Below are 22108 nucleotides of genomic sequence, written 5' to 3' on the forward strand. Positions count from 1 at the left end.
TCTGCTGTACAAATGCTGGCTTTTTAACTCCCTGTTAAAAAATTTCATGTGTGATTTTCTCATACTTGCTGTCTAAGATTTTCATGCCTGCACCTGAAACACTGAAATGTTAAATTTTCCATAGCTGTTTTTGCTTTTTCACAGTGACCTAACTGCCTTGCAACTTGCAGATCATTGAGGCATATTCTGTTCAGCATACCTTATATGTATGTATTTTCCTGTATTTAAGAACAGCTTTGTGCAGTCAGTTTTAATGAAAGATCTATTATTTTAGCCTTGATCAAAACTAAAGTGCTTCCTCATCTCTGATTTAAATATTTTGTGAATTTATAACATATCTAGTCAGTTTGGTTTTAAATTTATTGACCAAAAAAAAAGCATTAGAATTTTATGTCAATGAACATAAACATTATGTTTCAAAAGAAGAAGTAAAAGTACCTTGAATTAGCTAATCATAGGTGGACATTTAATCACAGTTGACTGGTTATGCAAAAAATATATAACTTCTGTTCGTGTGTTGAGTTTTCTCCAAGCTTTTCGCATTAACAAAAATGTATCTTCTAATTAACATTGTTAATTCTAATCCAGTTCTCCCATCCTTTCAGAATTCTAACATCTTAAATCTTTCACATTTCATTATTATTTTTCTTGACAGATGGTTCTACTTTTTTTTTTACTTTGCTGCACCTGTTGTTTGTGATATAATTGTTTCTCCCATTTAAAAAACAAATGTTGCTGATGAAGCAGATGGTCTGTGTGTGATCACCCTCAAAATGGTAGCAATATATTCAAAATCTGTGTCAACCTGATGGTGAATCAACTGGTATTTTGATGATCTGCTGATTCAGTAGGTATGATAGTAGTAACTTGCAACATAGCAACAATTTTGCATTTCCAGTTCTTAAATTCCTATTTAATTACTATCATTTTAGTTGTATTTTAAACTAAACCATATGCATTTATTAAAAATGGGGAGAAATTATTATTTTCATCAACAATTGTTATTCTTCTCAAAAGTATTGTGTTTTATTATTTATTTATACATTCACCGAGATCTAAAACTTCATTTTCAGATTCATATCTTCAAAGTTTCAAAAGCTTCATAATGCATCATGTAGAAATATTGATAACAAATTAACTGTTTTAAGGTATGTGAAGTTTACCTAGTCTCTGTGTTTTCATAGTAACATATGTATTGAAACTGTTTATAAATGTTCTTTTTCTGTCCAGTTTTTTATATGTATGTAGTCTTCCTACTGTCATGGTACATGCATTAGAGGCAGATAAAACACAGCTGGACAAGCACAATTCATCACACAACCTATAGTCATAACTCAAGTGGTAAGGTGTTGAGGGTAAGACATCCTGTCATAAAATGATAAGAAAAACGTAGGCAAGTGGAATGAAAGGCTTCCATTGAAATAAAAACAAGGCTTTATTAAACAAAATGAAATTATATCCCCACTCACAGCTACTGCTCAAAATGACGCTAACAGTACAGCAAGCTTAACTAGAGGAAACGTACAGACATGATAGATTGGATAAAGGGACCAGCCAGTTGATTGGGCCACCAGGACCAATCCATTCTTGTGGATGCATGTTATCCAAGGCATTCTGTACATTTATGTCATAATGGGCTGTTTCTCGTCATGCTGGGACCACAGGCATCTTTTAATGTCTACTGGTTCGGTAGTTTGAGCAGCATCTCTCACAAAAACATGATGTATGAATATCCATCCAGGCAACTTGGTAGCAGATATGGAACAGTCAAATTGCTGTGGCCTAAACATCTACTTGGAAACTGTGCTGAAACAATCTTGTGCTCATAGTCTGTGGATTATCAGTTGCCTAGGCATGGTGGTTATGATATTCAATATCCCCTGTGCTCGAATATACATTAGTCAATGAATAATGTATGTGCTGAAAATTCTGGACGGCAGTCTGTGACAAATGCGATATGTGATGTGTAATGCGTATTTGATGGTTCGTAACCATCTGCACATGGTAGGTGTGCATTTATTCCTCTTGAGGTGCATGCCACACCCTCTGATAAGACACATTAACAGCATGCTATAATGCTTGCATGCTACATTCAGGGCTCTCTCTCATATGTTGCAAAATATTTTTTGTCATGGATGGCATTCTTACACTCCTTTCATGTCTAGTATTCTCCCTGCAACTTGAAAAGGACCCTCTTTTCACACACAGTTGTTAATGCAGTCACTGTAAGGTTTTGACATCTGGGATGCGTCTTGTTCAAAACTCTTGGTACAATGAATGAAGGTCACTCCACTCACAATACAAATGAAGGTCACTCCTGTGAACAGCGATTTTATTATGTTCATGGATTAACTAGTAACAGTATTAAAACACAGATGAGATTCAATTTCACAGTCTCATGAATGCCTTTAACTACTCGCAGTAGACATTATAAGGTGTTCTATCACCCCTAACATGTGTACCATGAGTTTAGGAACAGCCTGTGTAAATTCATATTCATAAAATTTAAATTAATTTTCTTAGAATATAAAGACCAATTCAAAGTAAATAGTGGTAAGTAGTGATAATTTTTCTTAATAACCCTTATTAAGAAACCATGCAGAATTTTTTTCTTTATACATTACAAACAGTTAATGTACTGTAATGTTTCCCAAACTACCGTGATGGAAATACAGAGATCAGTTGTCTTTTTAAATATTTATTTTGAAACTAAACATAAGTTTTCTTGGTTAAATAAAAGGTAAATGTAGCAGCTCAGTTACAGAAAGGGAAAGATAGCACCTTTCCGGTCGCATGAGTGGACTTAACTCCTGTGGCATTTTCCTGGATAACGAGTCCTTTTCCTTGATCACTTTCGAACCATTTCGGTGAACTTTTTTTATGTAACAATACCAAAAGTTAATGTACACTCTAAGACAAAAAAAAAAAAAAAAGCGCCAAGAAGAAGTTATCAAAATAAGAGGAAAATTGGTAGATGTGCAGAAAAACAAATGATTACAATTCAGAATATTTATTCAAAACAAAGAGTTTCACAAAAGGAGCAAGTCAATAATGCGTTGGTTCAACTCTGGCCCTTATGCAAGCAGTTATTCGACTTGGCATTGATTGGTAAAGTTGGCATATGTCCTCCTGCAGGATATTGTGCCAAAATCTGCCAAGCTGGTGCATTAGATTGGCAAAATCCTGAGCTTGTTAGATATATGTTACTGTGAAATGCTCATAATGCTTGAAACATTCTCAACGGAGAAGAGATCTGCCAACCTTGCTGGCCAAGGTAGTGTTGGCAAGGAAGTGTTGTTGCAAGCTGTAAAAACTATTGCTGTGTGCAGGTGGACATTTAGCTTGCTGAAATGTAAGTTGGGGATAGTGTGATGTAAAGGGCAACACAACAGGCCATAGAATGTCATCGACGTCCAGCCGTGCTGTAAGAGTTCCACATATGACAACCAAGGGTGTTCTGCTTTTAAAGGAAATAGCAGCCCAGACCATCACTCCTGGTTGTTGAGCCTTACAGCAGGCGACAATCAAGTTGGTAACCCACTGCTGTCCATAGCGTCTCTAGACATTAAATGACATGTCATTGGGGCTCAGTTCGAAGCAGCCCTAATCACTGAAGATGATTTAACTCCAGTCAGTGACATTCCAGGTTAAGTGTTCCCAACATCACTGTTAACGGGCTTGTTAGTGTACAGAGGTCAATGGTAGTCATCACATGGGGTGGCGTGAGCATGGACGACTTTCTGAGCCTCCTATTAATGGTCTTTGTAGCCACTGAAGCACCAGTTACTCAAAGGATCGATGATAATGATGAATCTGGGGATCTGAATGCCCCTCTGACAATTGATCGGTCCTCATGATCTTGTCTTTCTAGGCTTACTGCTTCCTTCTTGATATTGTGTTCGTCCATTGTTCACCCGTTTCTAGCCAATATTGTGGAATTGTTCCTATCCAAACTTTGAACAGTTTGCTGATTACACTAATTAGCTTTGTTGAACCTGACTATCGTATTCTCTCAAATGCTGACATCTGTGCATATTGTTTGTGCACCTTTATATGCAAGTCATAGTTACTGTCTGAGTACACAGAATGAAATTTGTAAAGAGTTTATGACCTGCAATTGAAATTTTTTCTCTTTAATATCCTGCCAGTTGTGCAGTTCAAATAGGGTGTCACTTGTTCATTTCATTGGCCACCAAACTTTAAAATTTTGCATTTTCTGTCAAAAATCTATATGCATATCAATTTGTGTCCAGTTTAGATTACTCTTTTTTTTTGGAGGGGGGGCATAATTTAATTTCCCTGCCAACTGAAAAATAATTTTAACGTAGTTTCATTGATAACTTAAAAGCAAACGCATAAAAATCCAAAGGTACATGACAGATGTATGATTGTTTCAGGCAAGATCTTTCTCAAGGGATAGATTTATGTGAATCAATCTTAATGCCCATTTTTCTGCCACTTGGGGATGATTCTGGGACTGATATAACCAGAATTTAGGATTTTTTACTTTCTCAAATCCGGAAATTCAGGATTTGGGAAATTGATTCTGTAACGAGTAACTAAATTATAAATCTGTTTTAAAATTTGTTTTAGAACAAATATATCATTAAAGACATAAATTTAAAAGTTTTAAACTGTATATAATAATTTAGTGAGAGGCCAAACATTTTGTCTGAGCAAATGAGGTTTGTTCCAAAGGAGTTATTTTTGCTGTCTGTCCTATTCAAAGACAGAAAAATACTATAATTATAAAGTTTTGCAGTATTTATCAAAAGCGTCGAAAAACAAATTACTAATAATATTAATTTGGGAGGCTGTTACTGCTGTGGTGGGAGTAACTGTCAGGTTACCACTGGGTTGAGTGATGGCAGGTAGCGCATCTGACTCCTTATAATAATTGGGTACATTTGCGAATACATCGTGGATAGCATAGACATTTATTGAAATGAATTATAGTCCTCATAGTGTGAGGAGTCTGCTAACAAAGGTCTCTCTAGTGGAGAGTTCTGGAGCCTTCCGATGACAAAAACCTTCAAACTGAACCATGCCTTCTTAATTTTTCAGTTGTATTTTACATCCTCTGATTCGTTATATCTGGAAGGATATCAGAGTAAAAATCAGATCATTGGTTTGTCACCCCTCCTGAAATTGAGAGGCTTTGTGAGCAGACACGTTGCAGAATGCTTAAATCTCCTGACACTAGTCATGAAGTTATGTCTCTTGCACTGTTAACTGGATCGAATTATTGCATCTGCAATGTCAGAAGTACGTTGTGTGATGCATTGTAAAAGCTTGGAAGTGGTGACTTGCAGGGACCGCGCACACGATTTACTTATCTCTATGTGGTCCGGATCGCCTCAGATTGCTACAATTTTGCAGATCTTTGTAGCTTTTTATTTGTTTAAAGGAAATTATTGCACAATGAAAATGTATTGCATTTGTTAACTGCACATTCTTTAATAACTACATATAAAATAATTGTGGAATATTCCAACAAATGAATGGTGTCCCTATAGAGTAGGGATTCCCAGTTTGGGGGTGTATTTCCCCTTGGGTGACTTTCATAGTTTCAGGAAGGAATGCAGTCAGTCTTTTATTTAGCTGTTAAGTTTTTAGTTTTAGTATATGAATATTTAAAAAAAAAAAAGAATTTTTATTCAAGTTTTGGTATTCATCAATATTTTCTGTTCTTTTTATTGTTTAACTAATAAAGCATGTTAAAAACATAATTTTAATCTGAGTAAATGCATATCTAGTTTTCAAGTTTTGTTAAGGAGTGGGGATAAGTTTCTAGCAGTAGTTAAAGGCGTGCATGGGTCAGAAAAGTTTGAGATTTCCTCCTATAGAGACTAAGTAATCTAATCAATCTTCAGCCTGTCTTTATTAAAGAGTATACATTTATGCAAAAGTGTGACGATTCCATTAAAGAAAAATATCAGATTCCATATATATCCATAGATGATATGATAGCTATCAATAACAAATGACTGTTAAAAAATATGTAAAATTTATCCCGTTAGATTTAACAAAAACAATGATGATAAAAACCGATTAAATTATCTAGACCAGGGGTAGGCAACGCGGCGACCCCGATCGGTTTTTAATGCGCCCTCGCTGGACTAATGTAAATGTATGATAGCCAGAGCTGTTTACTTACTGTTGTGAAACGGCGATATACGGCAAGTACTGTCTGACCACGTATTCCAGATCTATGTAAACATCCAGTTTGGGGCGGAAGTGGGCACATCTATCAGTTATGTAGGGGTGAGTGCAGTAGCCCGGTAGACACTAAATGTCCCCTGACCTTCGATTTCACCCACACCCCTTCGACCTTCGAGAGGGAAAAGTACCCGCACTTTTCGCCCACACACCCCTTCAATTAAACTGATCCATCTTGGCACTCAGCCAAACTGCTCTCGCTAGCGTGGTTAGACAGTAGTCAGTTGAGTTTAGGATTGTGCATAGATTAGCAGTTTGCTAACCTTGAGCGTATCTAATAACACGCACGTATTTTTGTTAGTGTGTGATCGTATTTCGAATAGACCACGCATAGACCATGCATTTAAAACTACCAAGTAATCCGAAATAATTCTTTTCTTTCAAAACCCTTCATGGATAAATGTAAAAGAACAAGAGCATATTATTTTAATGATGAATGGGAACATCTATATTGTTTCGTTGATTACAAAGGGAAGTGTATTTGTTTGTTGTGTAATAATAGTGTTGTGATTCCCAAGGAAAGTAATATTGAACGACATTTTAAGACCGTTCATACCAATTTTGATAGTGACTATCCAATGAACTCTGAAATTAGAAGAAAAAGATTATTTCTTTAAAATCTTCAATAACTAACCAGCAAAGTTTCTTTACTAAACCACTGCAACAACATAAAGCAGCAACGATCACGTCATATAAAATATCGCATTTGCTAGCTAAGAATAAAAAACCATTTACAGATGGAAAATTAGTGAAAGAAGCCATGTTATAAGCTGCTGATTCACTTTTTGAAGAATTTAAAAATAAAAAGGAAATAGTTTCAGCCATAAACACGTTGCAATTATCAGCACGAACTGTTACTAGAAGAATTGAAGTAATTGAGGAGAATTTGGAGGCAGAATTATCAAATGATATGGAAAATTGTATTTTCTTTTCGCTACAGATGGATGAATCGGCAGACGTGACAAATATATCGCAATTAGCAATTTGCATGAAGATGGTATTTTCTGATTTTACAACAAAAAAGAATTCCTTAAAGTTCTGCCATTAAAGATTAGAGGAGAAGATATCTTTTCTACTTTTAAAAAGTATATAACAGATGTAAAATTACCTGTACAAAAGTTATCGTCAATTACAACAGACGGGGCACCAGCGATGACTGGTAAGAAAAAAGGATTTATTGCCTTATGTATACAGGATTCCTTATTCCCAAAATTTATTTCTTAACATTGCCTCATACATCAGGAAATGTTATGCGCAAAAACAATCAGTTTTCAACACCTATTTACGATAGTAACAAAAATTATTAATTCCATAAGATCGGGAGCTATGCAACACAGATTGTTTAAATTACTTTTAGAAGATGAGGACGTTCAGTTCACAGATCTTCTTTTACATACTGAAGTGAGGTGGCTGAGCAGAGGTAAAATACTTTATCATGCTTTTGCCACAAATAAAGGAATTTATTGCATTAAGAGGCGAATTTTACGAGCAATTAGAAAATAAGGATTGGCTAATCGACCTCGGATTTCTGACAGATGTAACGGCAAAGTTGAATGAATTAAATTTAAAAATACAAGGGAAGAATCAGCATATCGCTGGCATAATTAGTGCAGTAAATGCATTCAAATGCAAGTTAGTGTTGTTGAAATCCCATCTATTGAAAAAATCATTATCACATTTCCCAAATATAAAATACACTGTTGAGAGTTTAAATTTGAATAATGAAAATTTTACTGCTATATCATATTTAGAAATTATAGATAAACTAATAGAAGAGTTTTCTTCTAGATTTGAAGATTTTGCAGCATTAGAACCCATTCTAAGATTTTTCATAAATCCATTCAATGTTACTGAAGATAATGTCCTTGAAATAGTTTCAGTGTATTTCGAGCTTCATAATATCGAAGACCTAGAATTAGAAATAATAAACTTGCAAAGTGATATTATTTTAAAAGCGCATAATAATGATAAAATGTTTTGGAACTTGGTCGATGAAAATAAGTATCCTATTTTAAGGAAATGTGCGCTAAAAATTTATTCATATTGTGCAACAACATACAATTGCGAGTTTTTGTTCTCAAATATGAAATATTTGAAATCAAAATACCGAACAAAGCTTAATGACTCACATTTAGATAATTGTTTAAGGACCAGGAACTCTTAAATATATCCCCAATTATAAGAAATTAGCTGAAAATATGGACACCCAAGTTTCACACTGAATTATGTGTATCATTATGTATAACACCAACAAAATAAAGTTATAAAAAATATGTTTTTTTTAATGCCTATTTATACCTGTTGATTATCTGTAAAATATACACCCTCGGTGATTTTCAAATTTAGTATTGCGCCCTTAAGGACAAACAGGTTGCGGACCCCTGATCTAGACCTTAGCATAACTGAAGACAAAAAAATTCAGTTATTTGACAGTTTTAATACCATTAAACATGGCACAGAACATCTGATTCGTATCCAACAGATCTTTATTCAACATTCATTGAAATGTGAGATGAAGCATTAATGATGGAAAACAACACCATAGCAATTGGGCAGTTCTTAGTGCCTTGCTTCAATTTCTGCTTTTAAAACTGCTGTTTGGGAACAGTATTTTTTCTAATTTATAGTCTGATTTGGTGATAACAGTTAATAGTATGCACTTCATTTTTAGTCTGACCACACAAAAGCCTCTTCTTGATGTTACGAAAGGAGAGTCGTTTGTTTGACTTGCCTGCTAATTTTTTCTTGCAACATTATTCCGTAGTATCCACTTCTCATCTCCAGTAATGATCTATTTCAAAAAAGTAACTTACTTTTTATAGCAAATAATCACATGCCAAAACTTGAGCAAACATACACTGCTGTTATAAAATATGAGGCGCTCATACATCAAAGCAGCTTACATACCACATCTTCTTCAAAGAATCATGTACTGTATTTTTTTATAATATTTAGTCTGTCTGATAGTTCCTAAACTATATGGGGTGGATTTTCAGTGATACCTTCTTTTAAAGGTCCTTGTTTACATAGGGTGGTTGTACAGAGTGGGCATCATCTTCAAGGCTGAAATTTCCAAGTTTAAACTTCTCAAACCATCTTTGAACATGTCATCAAAAACCGCACTTTGTTCATGTATAGCACAAATTTTACAAGCAGTCTGATTCACAATTTTTTTTCCAAACAAAAGAGCATAATATGACGAAAATAAACTTCTGAGCTCTCTATTCTTAGACTTCATTGAAACAAAAATTATGACACAATGCATGCTGGAAGTACACAACATGAGCAGAAAAGACTATTTAAACATTTACTTCGATCAAGGTCACTCCTTATCAGCAGTAATGAAATAATTAATTTGAAGAAAGTGCACTTCAGTTTTTTTTTTTTTTTTTATTTTTTTAATATAATATACAGTCAAAAGTCTTTAATCCGGACTCGTCGGGACTTCGCCGATTTCGGATTATCGGTTTTTCTGGATTATAGAGATCATCAGTTTAAATCTTGTAAGATGGCATGCAGAAATTATAAAATTAAAAATATGAAACCGTAATTTATGAAATAAAGAGCAATTATGATCTAAAGGGTATCAAAATTATAAAAAAAAACTGAATATTTATTTGCTTACTTTATTAAACATTTCTTTCAATGCGCGCATGCATAAAGCATACATTACGCATAGTTGAAATTACTTGATTCACCAATGAAGCAGACTTTTGCAACCAGAAAACTATTTGATGTGCATTCGTGATATTTATAATGACAAGGAATTTGATTTAAATCATGTCAAAGACGGAGTAAATCAAGATTAAATACTACGTTTAGTAAGGAATTATAAGCCGAATAAAATAAAAACATCTGCCCTGGAGATAAGGATAGTGCTGACAGATCAACTTCCAGTTCATTGTATGCCACGATGTTCCCCCCCCTGCAGAGCAGCGTGAAATTGATAAAAGTTTTCGGAATGGTTAGAGAAGCAAAGGATATGCTTTTATCCATTTTTTTGCAGCAATTCCACTTTTTGTTTGATGGACTTCGAAACATGCTTTCACTTTGTAGATCCTTTGGCAGCTCCAGAGTCGGAAATTCTTTTTGACATACTCAAAAGTTCAACCTTACTTTTATAAAATTGCTCTAACAGTCTGCAAAAATAATAAGCCGGATCCAATTCGAAGATTAAGGAACAACGCAATCTGCAACATTAACTGAAATAGAAAATTAGCATTGAGATGGTCATCATGAAGAAGCTTGTCTTTTGTACCTTTGTTGACAGCTCATATGTGTATGTTACGGTAGCAATCCATCTCCCTTAATCAGAACCTGTGAAGTAAAGTCCTGGGCCGGGGGAGGAAAATAACGAAAGGAGTAGCTGCCGTTTTTCAGAGGTTTAGAGTCATTTTCCTGACATTCTACGGGAAGCTCGGTCCAAAATTAGCAACAGTTTTAAAGGTATTTGTAGAAAATAATTAGACAGGCTAAGGGTTAATGGCTGTAAAAGAATTTCAGAGATAGTATTAATTTAACATGAGTTTCAATTAATCATTATTTATAATTTGACATTTAATTTAATTACATTAATAATGACTAAATTATGGTGGAAGCTCATCTGGAGACAGTATCAGAGAAATGACTTTTAAGATTAATTTCGATAAGTATATTTCTTTGAGAAAGAGCTTGGTTAAATCAATATTATGTACATTCTTTATTTTTTAATTTATCATTCAAATTTGGTTAAAATTACTTTTTGGTTTATGCAAAAATTCTAACTGTATTAGCTTTTTGTGATGTATTTAAAACATGATGCTCTCTGCATGTTTTCTTAATGAGTTCTTGAAAAAATTGTCTCTCTTTACCCTGATTTATGTATATGCATGTGTGTTTGTATACATGTAAGGTTAAAAAAAAAATGTAATCCAAAATTCCAAATTAATTTTCACCAGAATGTCAATTTTAATTTTGCTATTTCCCCTTTCTGCCCTAAAAATAGTAACTGCTGGCATAGGCATATATTTTAATAACAAATTAAAAATGTGCAAAAAAGAATGAAGAATGTTTTATAGTAACAAGAGACAAATTTTAGGCTTGTCTAAATTGCCTCACCTGAACATTAAGCAGTATTACTTGATTCACCAATGAAGCAGACTTTTGCATAGCAGCTCAGCCAGTAATAATTTAAGAATGTTTTTACAGTGCAAAATCACTTTAAAAGTTACAAGCCATATATTGAAAAAGATAAAGTGACCAATTTTTGCATTCGATCCAGCATTTAAGTTTTTTTTTTCATTGAAATGCATCATTCCTTATCTTGTAATATATTTAAATATTTATAATGTATTTGCAAAAGAGACAGTAAGAAAGAATGTGGGTTTTCTAGCAAAGACAGTGAGCCAAGTTTCAGCTGACAGAATGTTCATGTGATACAGTCAAAAGTTGTTAATCCGGACTCGTCAGGACTTCGGTGATTCCGGATTATAGATCATCAGTTTAAATCTCGTAAGATGGCATGCAGAAATTATAAAATTAAAAATATGAAACTGTAATTTATGAAATAAAGAACAATTATGATCTAAAGGGTATCAAAATTTACCAAAAAAAAAAGCTTTATATATTTGTTTAATTTATTAAAAATTTCTTTCAATGTAAGTTGTTTAAGTTGCTTCATTTTATGTGATAATACTTTCTCTTTAATTCTATTAAACAGACATAATTTCTTGTTTACTTACAAAGTTCCGCTGTTCAAGTCCTACAATTGCTATGTCGAGAATTTCGGCTAATTTGTCAATTGAAATTTTTTCATTTTCAATAACCTCTGAGTCACTTTCTTCAATATCGGAAGCAAATTATAATGAGGAGGAACTTGATTTAAATCATATCAAAGACGGAGTACATCGAGATGAAATACTTCATTTAGTAAAGAATTATAAGGCAAATAAAAGTTCCGCTGTTAATAACCTCTGTTAACAATAACCTCTGTGTCACTTTCTTCACTATCGGAAGAGATATTTTCTGGATCCTGAACCATACTACAGATTTCGCTGTCCGTTAATTGATTGATTATTGGGGCATTGTCGTCGCAATGAAAAACTTCTCTTATATCATCTTCATTTATTACCGCTTCTCCACATTTCTTTACAAAATCCAATAACTGGAAAATTTTACCTTTCGTTTGCGATACTCGAAAACCTTCAAATTCACAGCTATTATTACTTGTCTACAATAAGGACAATTTTCGCATCATCAGATAAACCAACCAAATTCTGCTGAGCCTCGGGTATGAAAAGACTTTTAACCTAATTATTCATTAACACTTATGAAATCTGTGCTCTTTTATTTGAACGACATATAACAGGGAACATTTTTACACCTTTTAAATGCTCAAGGTCATGTATTTTTTCTGATTACGAAAAGCTTACATTCGTGCGTTCCTGTATCACTTCTGCATGCTTAGTCTTGCTTTGGAATCTTTGACACCAGTTGGAGCCTTTTCTGTAGAGGTTGCCAAGGTATTTCGCGGTACATATTGCCAGAAAAGACCAGTTTCATCACCATTGTAAATTTGTTCTGGAGATAATTGTTCACTAGTAATGAGTTCAATGAATTCATCTGCAAGTTGTTCAGCAGCTTCAGTGTCAGCTGAAGCTTTTTCACTTGGAATTTTTAATTGTCTTAAACTATGGTGATTTTTTAATTTGGTTAACCAACCTGTTGAATATGTGTACTCAGTGTTTAAGTTCATTTCTTCATGAAATATTTTGGCTTGAGCTATTAGCATAGGACCCATCATTGGTGCACCCTCACTGCAATGCTGTCTGACCTATTCAATCATCACTTTGTCATGATCGTCATTTTTAGCATAACGAACCCTTTTTCTGTTATTCATTGCAAGTGGGGTATCGGAATCCACAAAAAAATCAAAATGTTCCTTTTTCTTTTTGCTTATGTCATATACAGTTGACTTTGCAATGTCATACTCCTTGCATAATTTTGAGACGGATATGCCTTTATCCGTTTTTTGCAGCAATTCCACTTTTTGTTTGATGGACATCGAAACATACTTTCGTTTTGTAGATCCTTTGGGAGCTCCAGCATCGGAAATTCTATTATACATAAACAAAAGTTCAAGCTTACTTTTATAAAATTGCTCTTACAGTCTGCAAAACATACTAAGCCGGATCCAATTCGAAGATTAAGGAACAACGCAATCATCAACATTAACTGAAATAGATAATTAGATAATTTTAGCTTATACTTGTCCATTATACATTAAACACGCATGCGAAAATGTATTCTGCACTTGCACACACGCATATGCGCAAGCGGAAAGGTCTTACGCGCATGCGTAAACACCTAAGAACGCAGAACGTTTTTAGCCTTGAGGTCCGGATTACAGATCATTCCGGATTATGGGTGTCCGAATTAACGACTTTTGACTGTACTACTGATCTGAATGCTATCAGCTGGAGTTTCATTTATGCAAAAGAAAGGAATTAGCAGAGTAGCTATGTGCACTGCACACCCCAAAAAAGGGGGGGACTGTTCTACTGGTCCGATTGACGAAATTCAAATTGAGATTTTCATGTCTCGAAAGCGTGACTAAGGATATGTATTTGATTTATATGTAGCATTGTTTTAATGTAGATATTTTGGCATAAAATCGGACTTTTTCTGAAATGACATGCCAATTTTTTTTTTCCGATTCTGCGACTCATAGTATGCCTAAATATTAAATTTTGTAAAATTTGGTGCAAAATTCACGGAGAAATTCAACACTTCATCTTGGTGCATATTTTTATATTTTTCAGTTTGTGAACTTCCTTTTTTCCTTTCCTTTTTTTTTTTTTTTTTTTTTTTTTTTTCATTTTACAGGAGTGGAGAAAAAGAATCATTTATACTTTCAAATATTTTTAACAATGTGCTACAAACTACATTTGTCATTATTATCGCTTATAACAAATATGCCTAATTTCAAAATGCGGCAATATGTAAATTCACATACATCTCAAGAAATTTTGAATAAAAAAATCTTTTTTTTTTTTTTTTTTTTTTTTTTTTTGTAGCTCTGCTTAGAATACATCTACTTTAAGATGATGGTAAAAACTTTATAGCTTCAAAATTTTTTTCGAAAAATATTTAAAAATTATTTTAAAATACAAATTTTAAAAACAAATCATAAAAAATGGGCGAATTTTATTTCGAATGAACTTGAATTTTAAAATATGAAAGGAAGAACAAAAAGTTTAATAAAAAATGAGATGTTAATAATTATATACCAAATTTTAATTAACATGGAGGAGCTAAAATTTTTAGAGTTAATTTTTCTAAAACTACTCGTGCAATTTTTACAAAACTTGGTACTTTGGCATAATTTGAATCGCAGAATCGCAATATGGAAGAAGTTGGTATGTTATTTCAGAAGAGGTCCAATTTTGTGTCAAAATGCCTATATTAGAGCAATGGTTTACATAAATTTAATACATATACCAAGTTGTGCTTTTGAGAAATGAAAAGTGCAATTTGAATTTTGTCAGTCAGCCCAGTAGAATGTGAGATATAGAACTGTCTCCCCCACCATGTACCATTGATAGTACTATTTACTTAAACTTATGACATTAATGCTATTGTTTTATGAAGGTAAGCTGCAAATTCAGCATGTTTCTCTGTTGTACTTTGTAATAAATTCTTTGAAATAACAGTCAGAGAAACTAGTAAGCATCCAATTCCAATAACAAATTAAAAGTATGCAAAAAAGAATGAAGAATGTTGCCTAGTAACAAGAGATAAATTACAGATTTAAATGAAGAATGGCTCCTAGTAACAAGCACAAATTGTAGGTTTATGTGACATTATGCATAATTATGACAGAAATAAAAATATAAATCTAGCTCTAACAATGTACTGGTCCAAAATAGCTATACTCAAGATGCCAGTTTTTCTGAAACGAAGCAACATAATCTTTTTTTTTTTTTTTTTTTTTTTTTTTTTTTTTTTGTCTTTATCCCACTTACTTCAGTTTTGTTGATAATGAAACAGTAAACAGGTTAGTAAAGTATGAAATGTTATCAACTATTTGATTAATAAGTTTTAACAAGTATTTCCATGATACAAATATAGGCACTGATTAATCCCTAACAGTTTTAAAGTCCAACCAAATTATGTGCAGTGTATACCTACCCTATCAGCATGATCTGAAATAAAATTTTATTTCCTGTTCGAAATCTATATATTGTTCATGGTTCAGAACTTGTGTAGAAAAAGAGTAAAAGACCTGCATCACAAAATATCATCATAAAGTTGGCCATCTCATTTTCCGAAAACTGTAAATTTATCGGCAGATTTATTTGAATATTTAAAATGGTAAAATAATACAAATGCTGTTGTAAGTGTTACAAGGTGAAAATATGAAAGTTATGTGCAGATTTGATTAAACTAGCACGTCGCAAAAGTCAGCATTACGTTTATTGGGTACGAACTACATTTGTATATACAGCTATTTTCTTTCCTCTTGAATTTATTAGCCCTGTATGAGAGTCAGAATCTTGTTTCTCTTTCCAAAGGTGATCTTGTGCCTACTAGAGGCCAAGCAGCAAATTCAGTGGTAGTTCAGTCCAGGGTTTGAATATCTGCGAACAGGCTGGCTGCATGGCCATTTTCATGGTTTTCCCTATGTGTAATGTGTATATGAGCCAATCTTCCTTTGAAAAATCCTTCATGAAGATATCTCTCCCCTTAGGCAGATAGCCCTTGAGTTCTTTCCCATAATCAGTTAAGCCAACAGCAAAGCTGATTTTAGTTTGAAAAATTAATCAAAAGCAATAAATTTCTCTAGATGTGAGAAACCTTATTGTAAAATTAAGTTGATGTGCAGTCTGTAATTAAAAATTATGAGTCAAATAAAAATGTGCTAAAACATCTTGAAGTGTTTGTCTAAGGAGAGTTATTCATCATGATGCAAGAATTCTTGTAAAAAAATGTAGGGAAACTATCTAGAAGTGAGTGCTCCAGAATTAACTCAGCAACTTATGACTGTAACTGGAAAAGAGTGAATCCAAAGACTGTGCCATTGAATTTCTTTGATCAGTAGATTTAATGTTTGAGCTCCCAGAAGAAAACCTCTGATCTCATCTCAAAATTGACTAGATTTCGCAAATAAATCTTTAAACAAAGACATAGCAGGGAGTATCAGATTTTTAGAAAATGGTGCTATTTATTGATTTGCCAATGGAAAGATGAAGAAATTAAAACGAAAAATTTTATACCAGTTGTTGAACATGGTGCAGGGAGTTTAATTGCTTGAGGCTGAGTAGAAGCAGCTGGAGTAGGTAAATTAGTTTTCATAGATTATAGATCTATTGGTGTATCTGAAACTATTGCAAATAATCTACATTTACCTGCAAAGAAAGAAAAGAGATTAAGAAGTAGCTGGGTCTTTTCAGCAAGACAATGAACCCAAATGTACTTCTAAAATTGTTGGGTAATAGATTCTAAGATTGACTGGGTACTTAATAGAGAATGGATTCTCTATTAAGCCAACAGAAGTACACAGCCAACTGCATGTAACACCACTGTCACAAGATTGGAACCCTCTAGAATACATATGGGATGAACTTACCATGAATCCGCCAATATACTGTTGCAAGCGAAGAAACTGTAAAGGCAGTAATTGAACAAGTATAGTCTGAAATTACACCATATGAAAACAAGTCTGGTTCTGTTAACCCTTTGAGCACCATGGCCGGCTTTATCCCTTCATAAGATTTTTTATCACTTGTCAAGGTTAAAGCCAGACAGATTATGAGCAGTGATGTGCAAATTATCGATTTTTGTAATATTTTGTTGAAACTTAATGAACAATGGTTTATTTTCTGTAGACATAAATCTATGTGTCAGAATTTTATTACAATTTATTTACTTTTTAAAATATTGGTATAAAGATAACTAAAGGTGTTTTGATGACTGTATGTAGACTTTTATGAAATTTATGTCAGACCCAATGTGACAGTTTTGCTTATGTGAAAATTGCTGTAAAAAGCCTTGGTAAACACTCATTTCTCTACATTTTGGCATATTTTGCAACAAATATTCCTAATTTTGAAGATTACATTCAATCAAACTTCCTCTAAAATAAAGTTACTTCTTTGTTCCAAAAATCTCATTTTTCAAAGCAGAAAAGGGTATAAAATTAGTTGTAAGGTTTTTCTTTTGCAAATCATAAAATTTCAAAAATTACATAATCATTTGCTTTTTTCACCTATTTTTGACAGCTTAGATATATTGAAATGCCTAATAATTTCGGTCAAGGATGTATATTTTCAATATTGTATTCATGATAATTAAAAAAAAGCATAGAGCAGAGGAGCAATGCTGTTTCTTCAATATCTGCTTTTTTATCATAATTGGAAATACTGAAATTTATCTTTGAGCATAATATTGCTAGTGTCTATTTACAGTGGTGGCCAAAATTGTGGACACTTTTGGAAATGTTTATGTTTTTGAACTTTGTATGCTTATAGAAAACGTTACATTTCACAAAATGCAAACTTGTATATATATCATTTTAAAGAGAATTTATAACTGAATTCAATACGAAACACAAAATTCAATTATTTTCAATACAAAAAGAGTTAAACGATAATAGTTATCGATATACATTAGATAGTGATGATCGCAGTGAGTTATCAGTACTTAGTAGGGTACCCTTTATTTTTGATTACAGCTTCACATCGACATTTCATTGAGCTGACAAGAGTTTTAAGCTCTTCTTTCGATGTTACATGATGTCAGGAAACAATTATAGCCTCAATTAGTTCCCTTTTATTTGATGGGCGCCTCATTCGGACAAGAGTTTTCAAACGGTGCCACAAATTTTCGATAGGATTGAGGTCAGGACTGTTTCCCTGCCATGACAACAATTTAATGCTCTTTGTATGAAACCACTCTTTCGATATTTTGGCCGTGTGGCAAGGAGCAGAAACCTGCTGAAAAATAAACGAAGCATTGTTGGGAAAGAGATCTCTGATGGAAGGTAGAAGTTTTGGTTCTAGAATAGTGTCAATGTATTTTCTGGCATTCAGTGTCCCATCAATGACATGAAGGCAACCAATAGCATCTGCTGACGTGCATGACCAAATCATAACACTAACTGGGTTCTTCACAGTTGCTTGAATGCAGTCAGGATGTAGCTCTTCTCCTATTCTACGTCTTACATATTTTCGCCCATCACTACCGAATAACGATATCTTAGTTGCATCACTCCATATAACTTGTGACCACTGATCATCTGTCCAATTAATGTGTTCCTTTGCCCACTGTAGTCTTTTTTTTTTTTTTTCGTTGCTGAAAATTAAGATAAGGCTTTTTTCGTGGAATTCTACCTCTCAGTCCAAATCTTCTCCTGATTGTTCTTGAACTGACGGAAACACCAGCATCATTCAGATCACTTCTGATGGCCGCTGATGACATTTTTCTATCTTGGAGACATAATCTTTTTATTCTTATCTCATCAATAGAGGTGGTGCACCTTTTTCGGCCTTTTCCTTCTTTGTTTTTTATTGAATTTGTCTCCTGATATCGTAAACAAAACTTTCGGACTCCAGATGTAGTCACTGAACCACCCACCTGTCTTGCAATTTCAGCATAGGAAAGACCACTTTCTCGTAACACAATAATATTACATCTCTGTCTAGGTGTCCAATCTACTCTTTTATTTGATGTCATTGCTTCTTGACTAAATATTAAAAATTTTTACAAAAATTCCTACTTGTAATTGCAGTGTTTAAGAAACAGGTCCTCCTTCTACAGAACAAAGCAAAATAATGAATTTTTTCAAGTGTAAACATGATGTCAGCTTCTACTGGCAGTTACTAACATTTGATTGGTTCTCAGAACAAGAACAGTGATTGGCCAGGAAAGCTAGACATTACAAACCACTTCATAACTGTGTTTTTTATTTATATTAAAGTATATATAACTTTTTTGTATTGCAAATAATTGAATTTTGTGTTTTGTATTGAATTCAGTAATAAATTCTCTTTAAAATGATGTATACAAGTTTGCATTTTGCGAAATGTAACATTTTCGATAAGCATACAAAGTTCAAAAACATAAAAATTTCCAAAAGTGTCCACAATTTTGGCCACCACTGTATATCAATATTGGCAAATTTCTTCCAGAGCAGAACAGCCAGACCAAAAAGATTTTTCTCACTAATGGAAGATTAATAGAAACTGATTTTAGAACCTATTTCATGTTTATATTATTGTACCTGTATCTCTTTATGTAACAGTGTTATATTGCTTATTTAAATATTTTCATTTTCTATATAATTTAGCAAGTCTCTTTTATATACCTTTATTATTATAGATTTTTCTTGAAAGTTATATAGGCATATATCTATTCTTGTGTACTTGCTATATCTGTGAATTTAGACATATTTTGACACTGAATTTTAGTTCAAATCGGTAACAAAATAACATAATTTAGAAAGACTGGAAAACAAAATTGAAATGAAGAAAAATTATAAAATTGAATCTCTATCATTGTAAGAATTGTGTAACAAAACATTTTTAACCACTGTGTGCGGTAAACTGTTTTGATATTTTTAATGGATAAATTCAAGAAAGAGGAAAATTTGCCCTAATGCTGCTGAACTTTAATCTCAAAGTACATTACATAGCTCATGTGAAATATCAAAATGACACTTTCTTTTCTAATGTACCAAATTTAATACATTGAAAATAGCGTCAAAGTAAAATGAGGTTTTGGAAATGGTGTATTCTCAGTACAGTTGGCAAGTTTCTTCATTTGTGGAGAAAAATTGGAAGGAATTCTTTTCCTAATTTCATATTATTATGTTCATATTTTATTCATGTATAAAGTTACTATCTTACTAATTGGTTTTAATGAATTATTATCTGCAAATTTCATTTTTATGCCTATGATAAAGTCTTTTGTTAATATGAGTATGTGTGTGTATACTTTTTAAACTTTTAAGTTATCTGCTAGTACAGCTGTGAGTATGGATGTATTTTAACTTTTTCACATTGGTAGAGGCCAAAATCTGTTTCTCCCAAACATCTGAAATGCCTGTATATATGAAATTTGGTTCAAATGGATTTCTTTTCCCCATGCCAAGTAAAATGCTACTCTGTTAACATGACCTACTTAAGTGAAGCGATTACTTCTCTCTAGGGGATCTGTGTGCAGTTTCCCTTTAGGAAAGGATTACAACTGTAAGTACCAATATCTAAACGTTGGCACTAAACAAAGGTGAGGAAAGGTGCATTCAAATAACGGAGCTGCTTTTAGTCGTTTCAAAATAAATATTGGTATGTCATTTAACAACTCCCAAAACTAAATGAGCCATCTTGTAATGTGATGGTTGAAACCACCAGGTAGAAAATGGGTGCGAGTGTTTGGGCAATCTGCCGAAGTCTGAATGCTTCGGTGTTTTGGGCGACTTCACTGTGAAAGAGTTAAAACTGAATTTTTGATCTAAGAGTAATAAAAGTATAAGCTTAACATCTTTCTTTAGAAAGAGCAGAAATAAAAATTGAATTTACGTAATCAACAGTGTAATATATTGTAAATTAATGAGAATGCTACAATTTTCACTCGATTTTCAAGGGATAATTATTTAATCACTTTGCATTTTATTTCAGAAATAATAAAACTTTTTTTTAAAATATTAAACAGTTATTAGTAAATTTTTCTCCTTAAGAAGCTCTTTGAAAGCACTGTCATTCACGTCTTCCCTTTTTCTTCTGGTTTTTTCCAGTTTCTTCCACTGTCCTAAAAGAAACATATTCTTCTGGAAGAAACCCAATCCTAGTTAATATATTTGATTTTGATCATTTATGATAAATGTGTACATATATGTATATAAATATATGTGAAGCAGTTCTTATGCCTATATTAGCTTAAGATGTCAGTCGCTCCTGTACTTAAAGATGTATCAGTTACGAAGAGATGAAGTGCGATACCTCCATCGAAGCATTAGCACTTTTCTTAAAGTAAGAAACTTTTATTATATTTATAATTGAATTTTTGAATTCTTTGTCCCAAAATCTTGCTTTGTCCATCAGGCTAAGTTAATATGAAAAAAAAAAAAAAAAAAAGTACTTATTCTACATTTGGAGAATACAACCAAATTATATGGATTTTATATATGTTAGCTTAAGTTATAAAACTTAATTTCTCTTTCACTGCTCTCTAAGTTAAAGCATATTCTTAAATTTTTCATTCCTATAATAACATATGATGACATTACAAACTACAGGGTCATTGGTATTTCCTTACATAATCACTCCAAATAAGCAAGAAGAAATTAACAATTCATTATGAAACTTCGTATAGCATGTACAAGCCTAATAAATAGCTCGGCGAATCAGCAATTTTCGAGGATACGAAAAATATCGCAAGTTCTTCAAATCACTTAATAGTAAATTCTAAAACTCAGTTCAACTAACTGTATTTTAATCACTGACTCTTGCAGCTGAGTAAGAGCTGATTTTCCCATTTTGGGAACCATATTTATGTAGTGTAACATGGGCTTCAGGAACAATCAGTCCAAGGGTTTCGAAAATGTATTTTGCTGAAACTTTCAGAAAATACCAATTTGGTTAGAAATCGCTAAATGTCTTTAAGAACCATATGCAATGCAACCATATGATCATATATTTTGTTCTATTTGAACTATTTTTTATATAGTAAACATTGTTGAACTCAGAATTGAAAGATCAATAATTCTGTGTGAGAAATAATTTTTTGCATATAAAATATGTAGCCCCAAATTGGATTAGTCACAAAATAAGCATAAAAATTATAGTCATAAAAACAACAAATAAATAAATAAGTAAAACAATACAGAGTATTACAACAATACAAGAAAACAAAG

The 22108-nt window shown here is 32.9% G+C and overlaps 1 protein-coding gene across 5 annotated transcripts in view; it reads left to right on the forward strand.

Moving 5' to 3' along the window:
- LOC118198324 (uncharacterized) overlaps positions 1–22108 on the forward strand; it is a 408445-nt gene that overhangs the window by 337206 nt on the left and 49131 nt on the right. For 4 of the 5 annotated variants that reach the window (XM_085808315.1, XM_085808319.1, XM_085808317.1 and 1 more), the window contains 2 exons: positions 1074–1148; positions 21131–21224. In XM_085808315.1, the coding sequence (XP_085664441.1) occupies positions 1074–1148; positions 21131–21224 (169 nt within the window). The remainder of the gene's footprint in view (positions 1–1073; positions 1149–21130; positions 21225–22108) is intronic. The other variant, XM_085808318.1, reaches the window with a different exon arrangement.

Source organism: Stegodyphus dumicola, chromosome X1 (assembly GCF_044657685.1).
Source record: "Stegodyphus dumicola isolate Sdum_Otavi_A_Nest chromosome X1, ASM4465768v1".
Lineage (NCBI taxonomy): Eukaryota > Metazoa > Arthropoda > Arachnida > Araneae > Eresidae > Stegodyphus > Stegodyphus dumicola.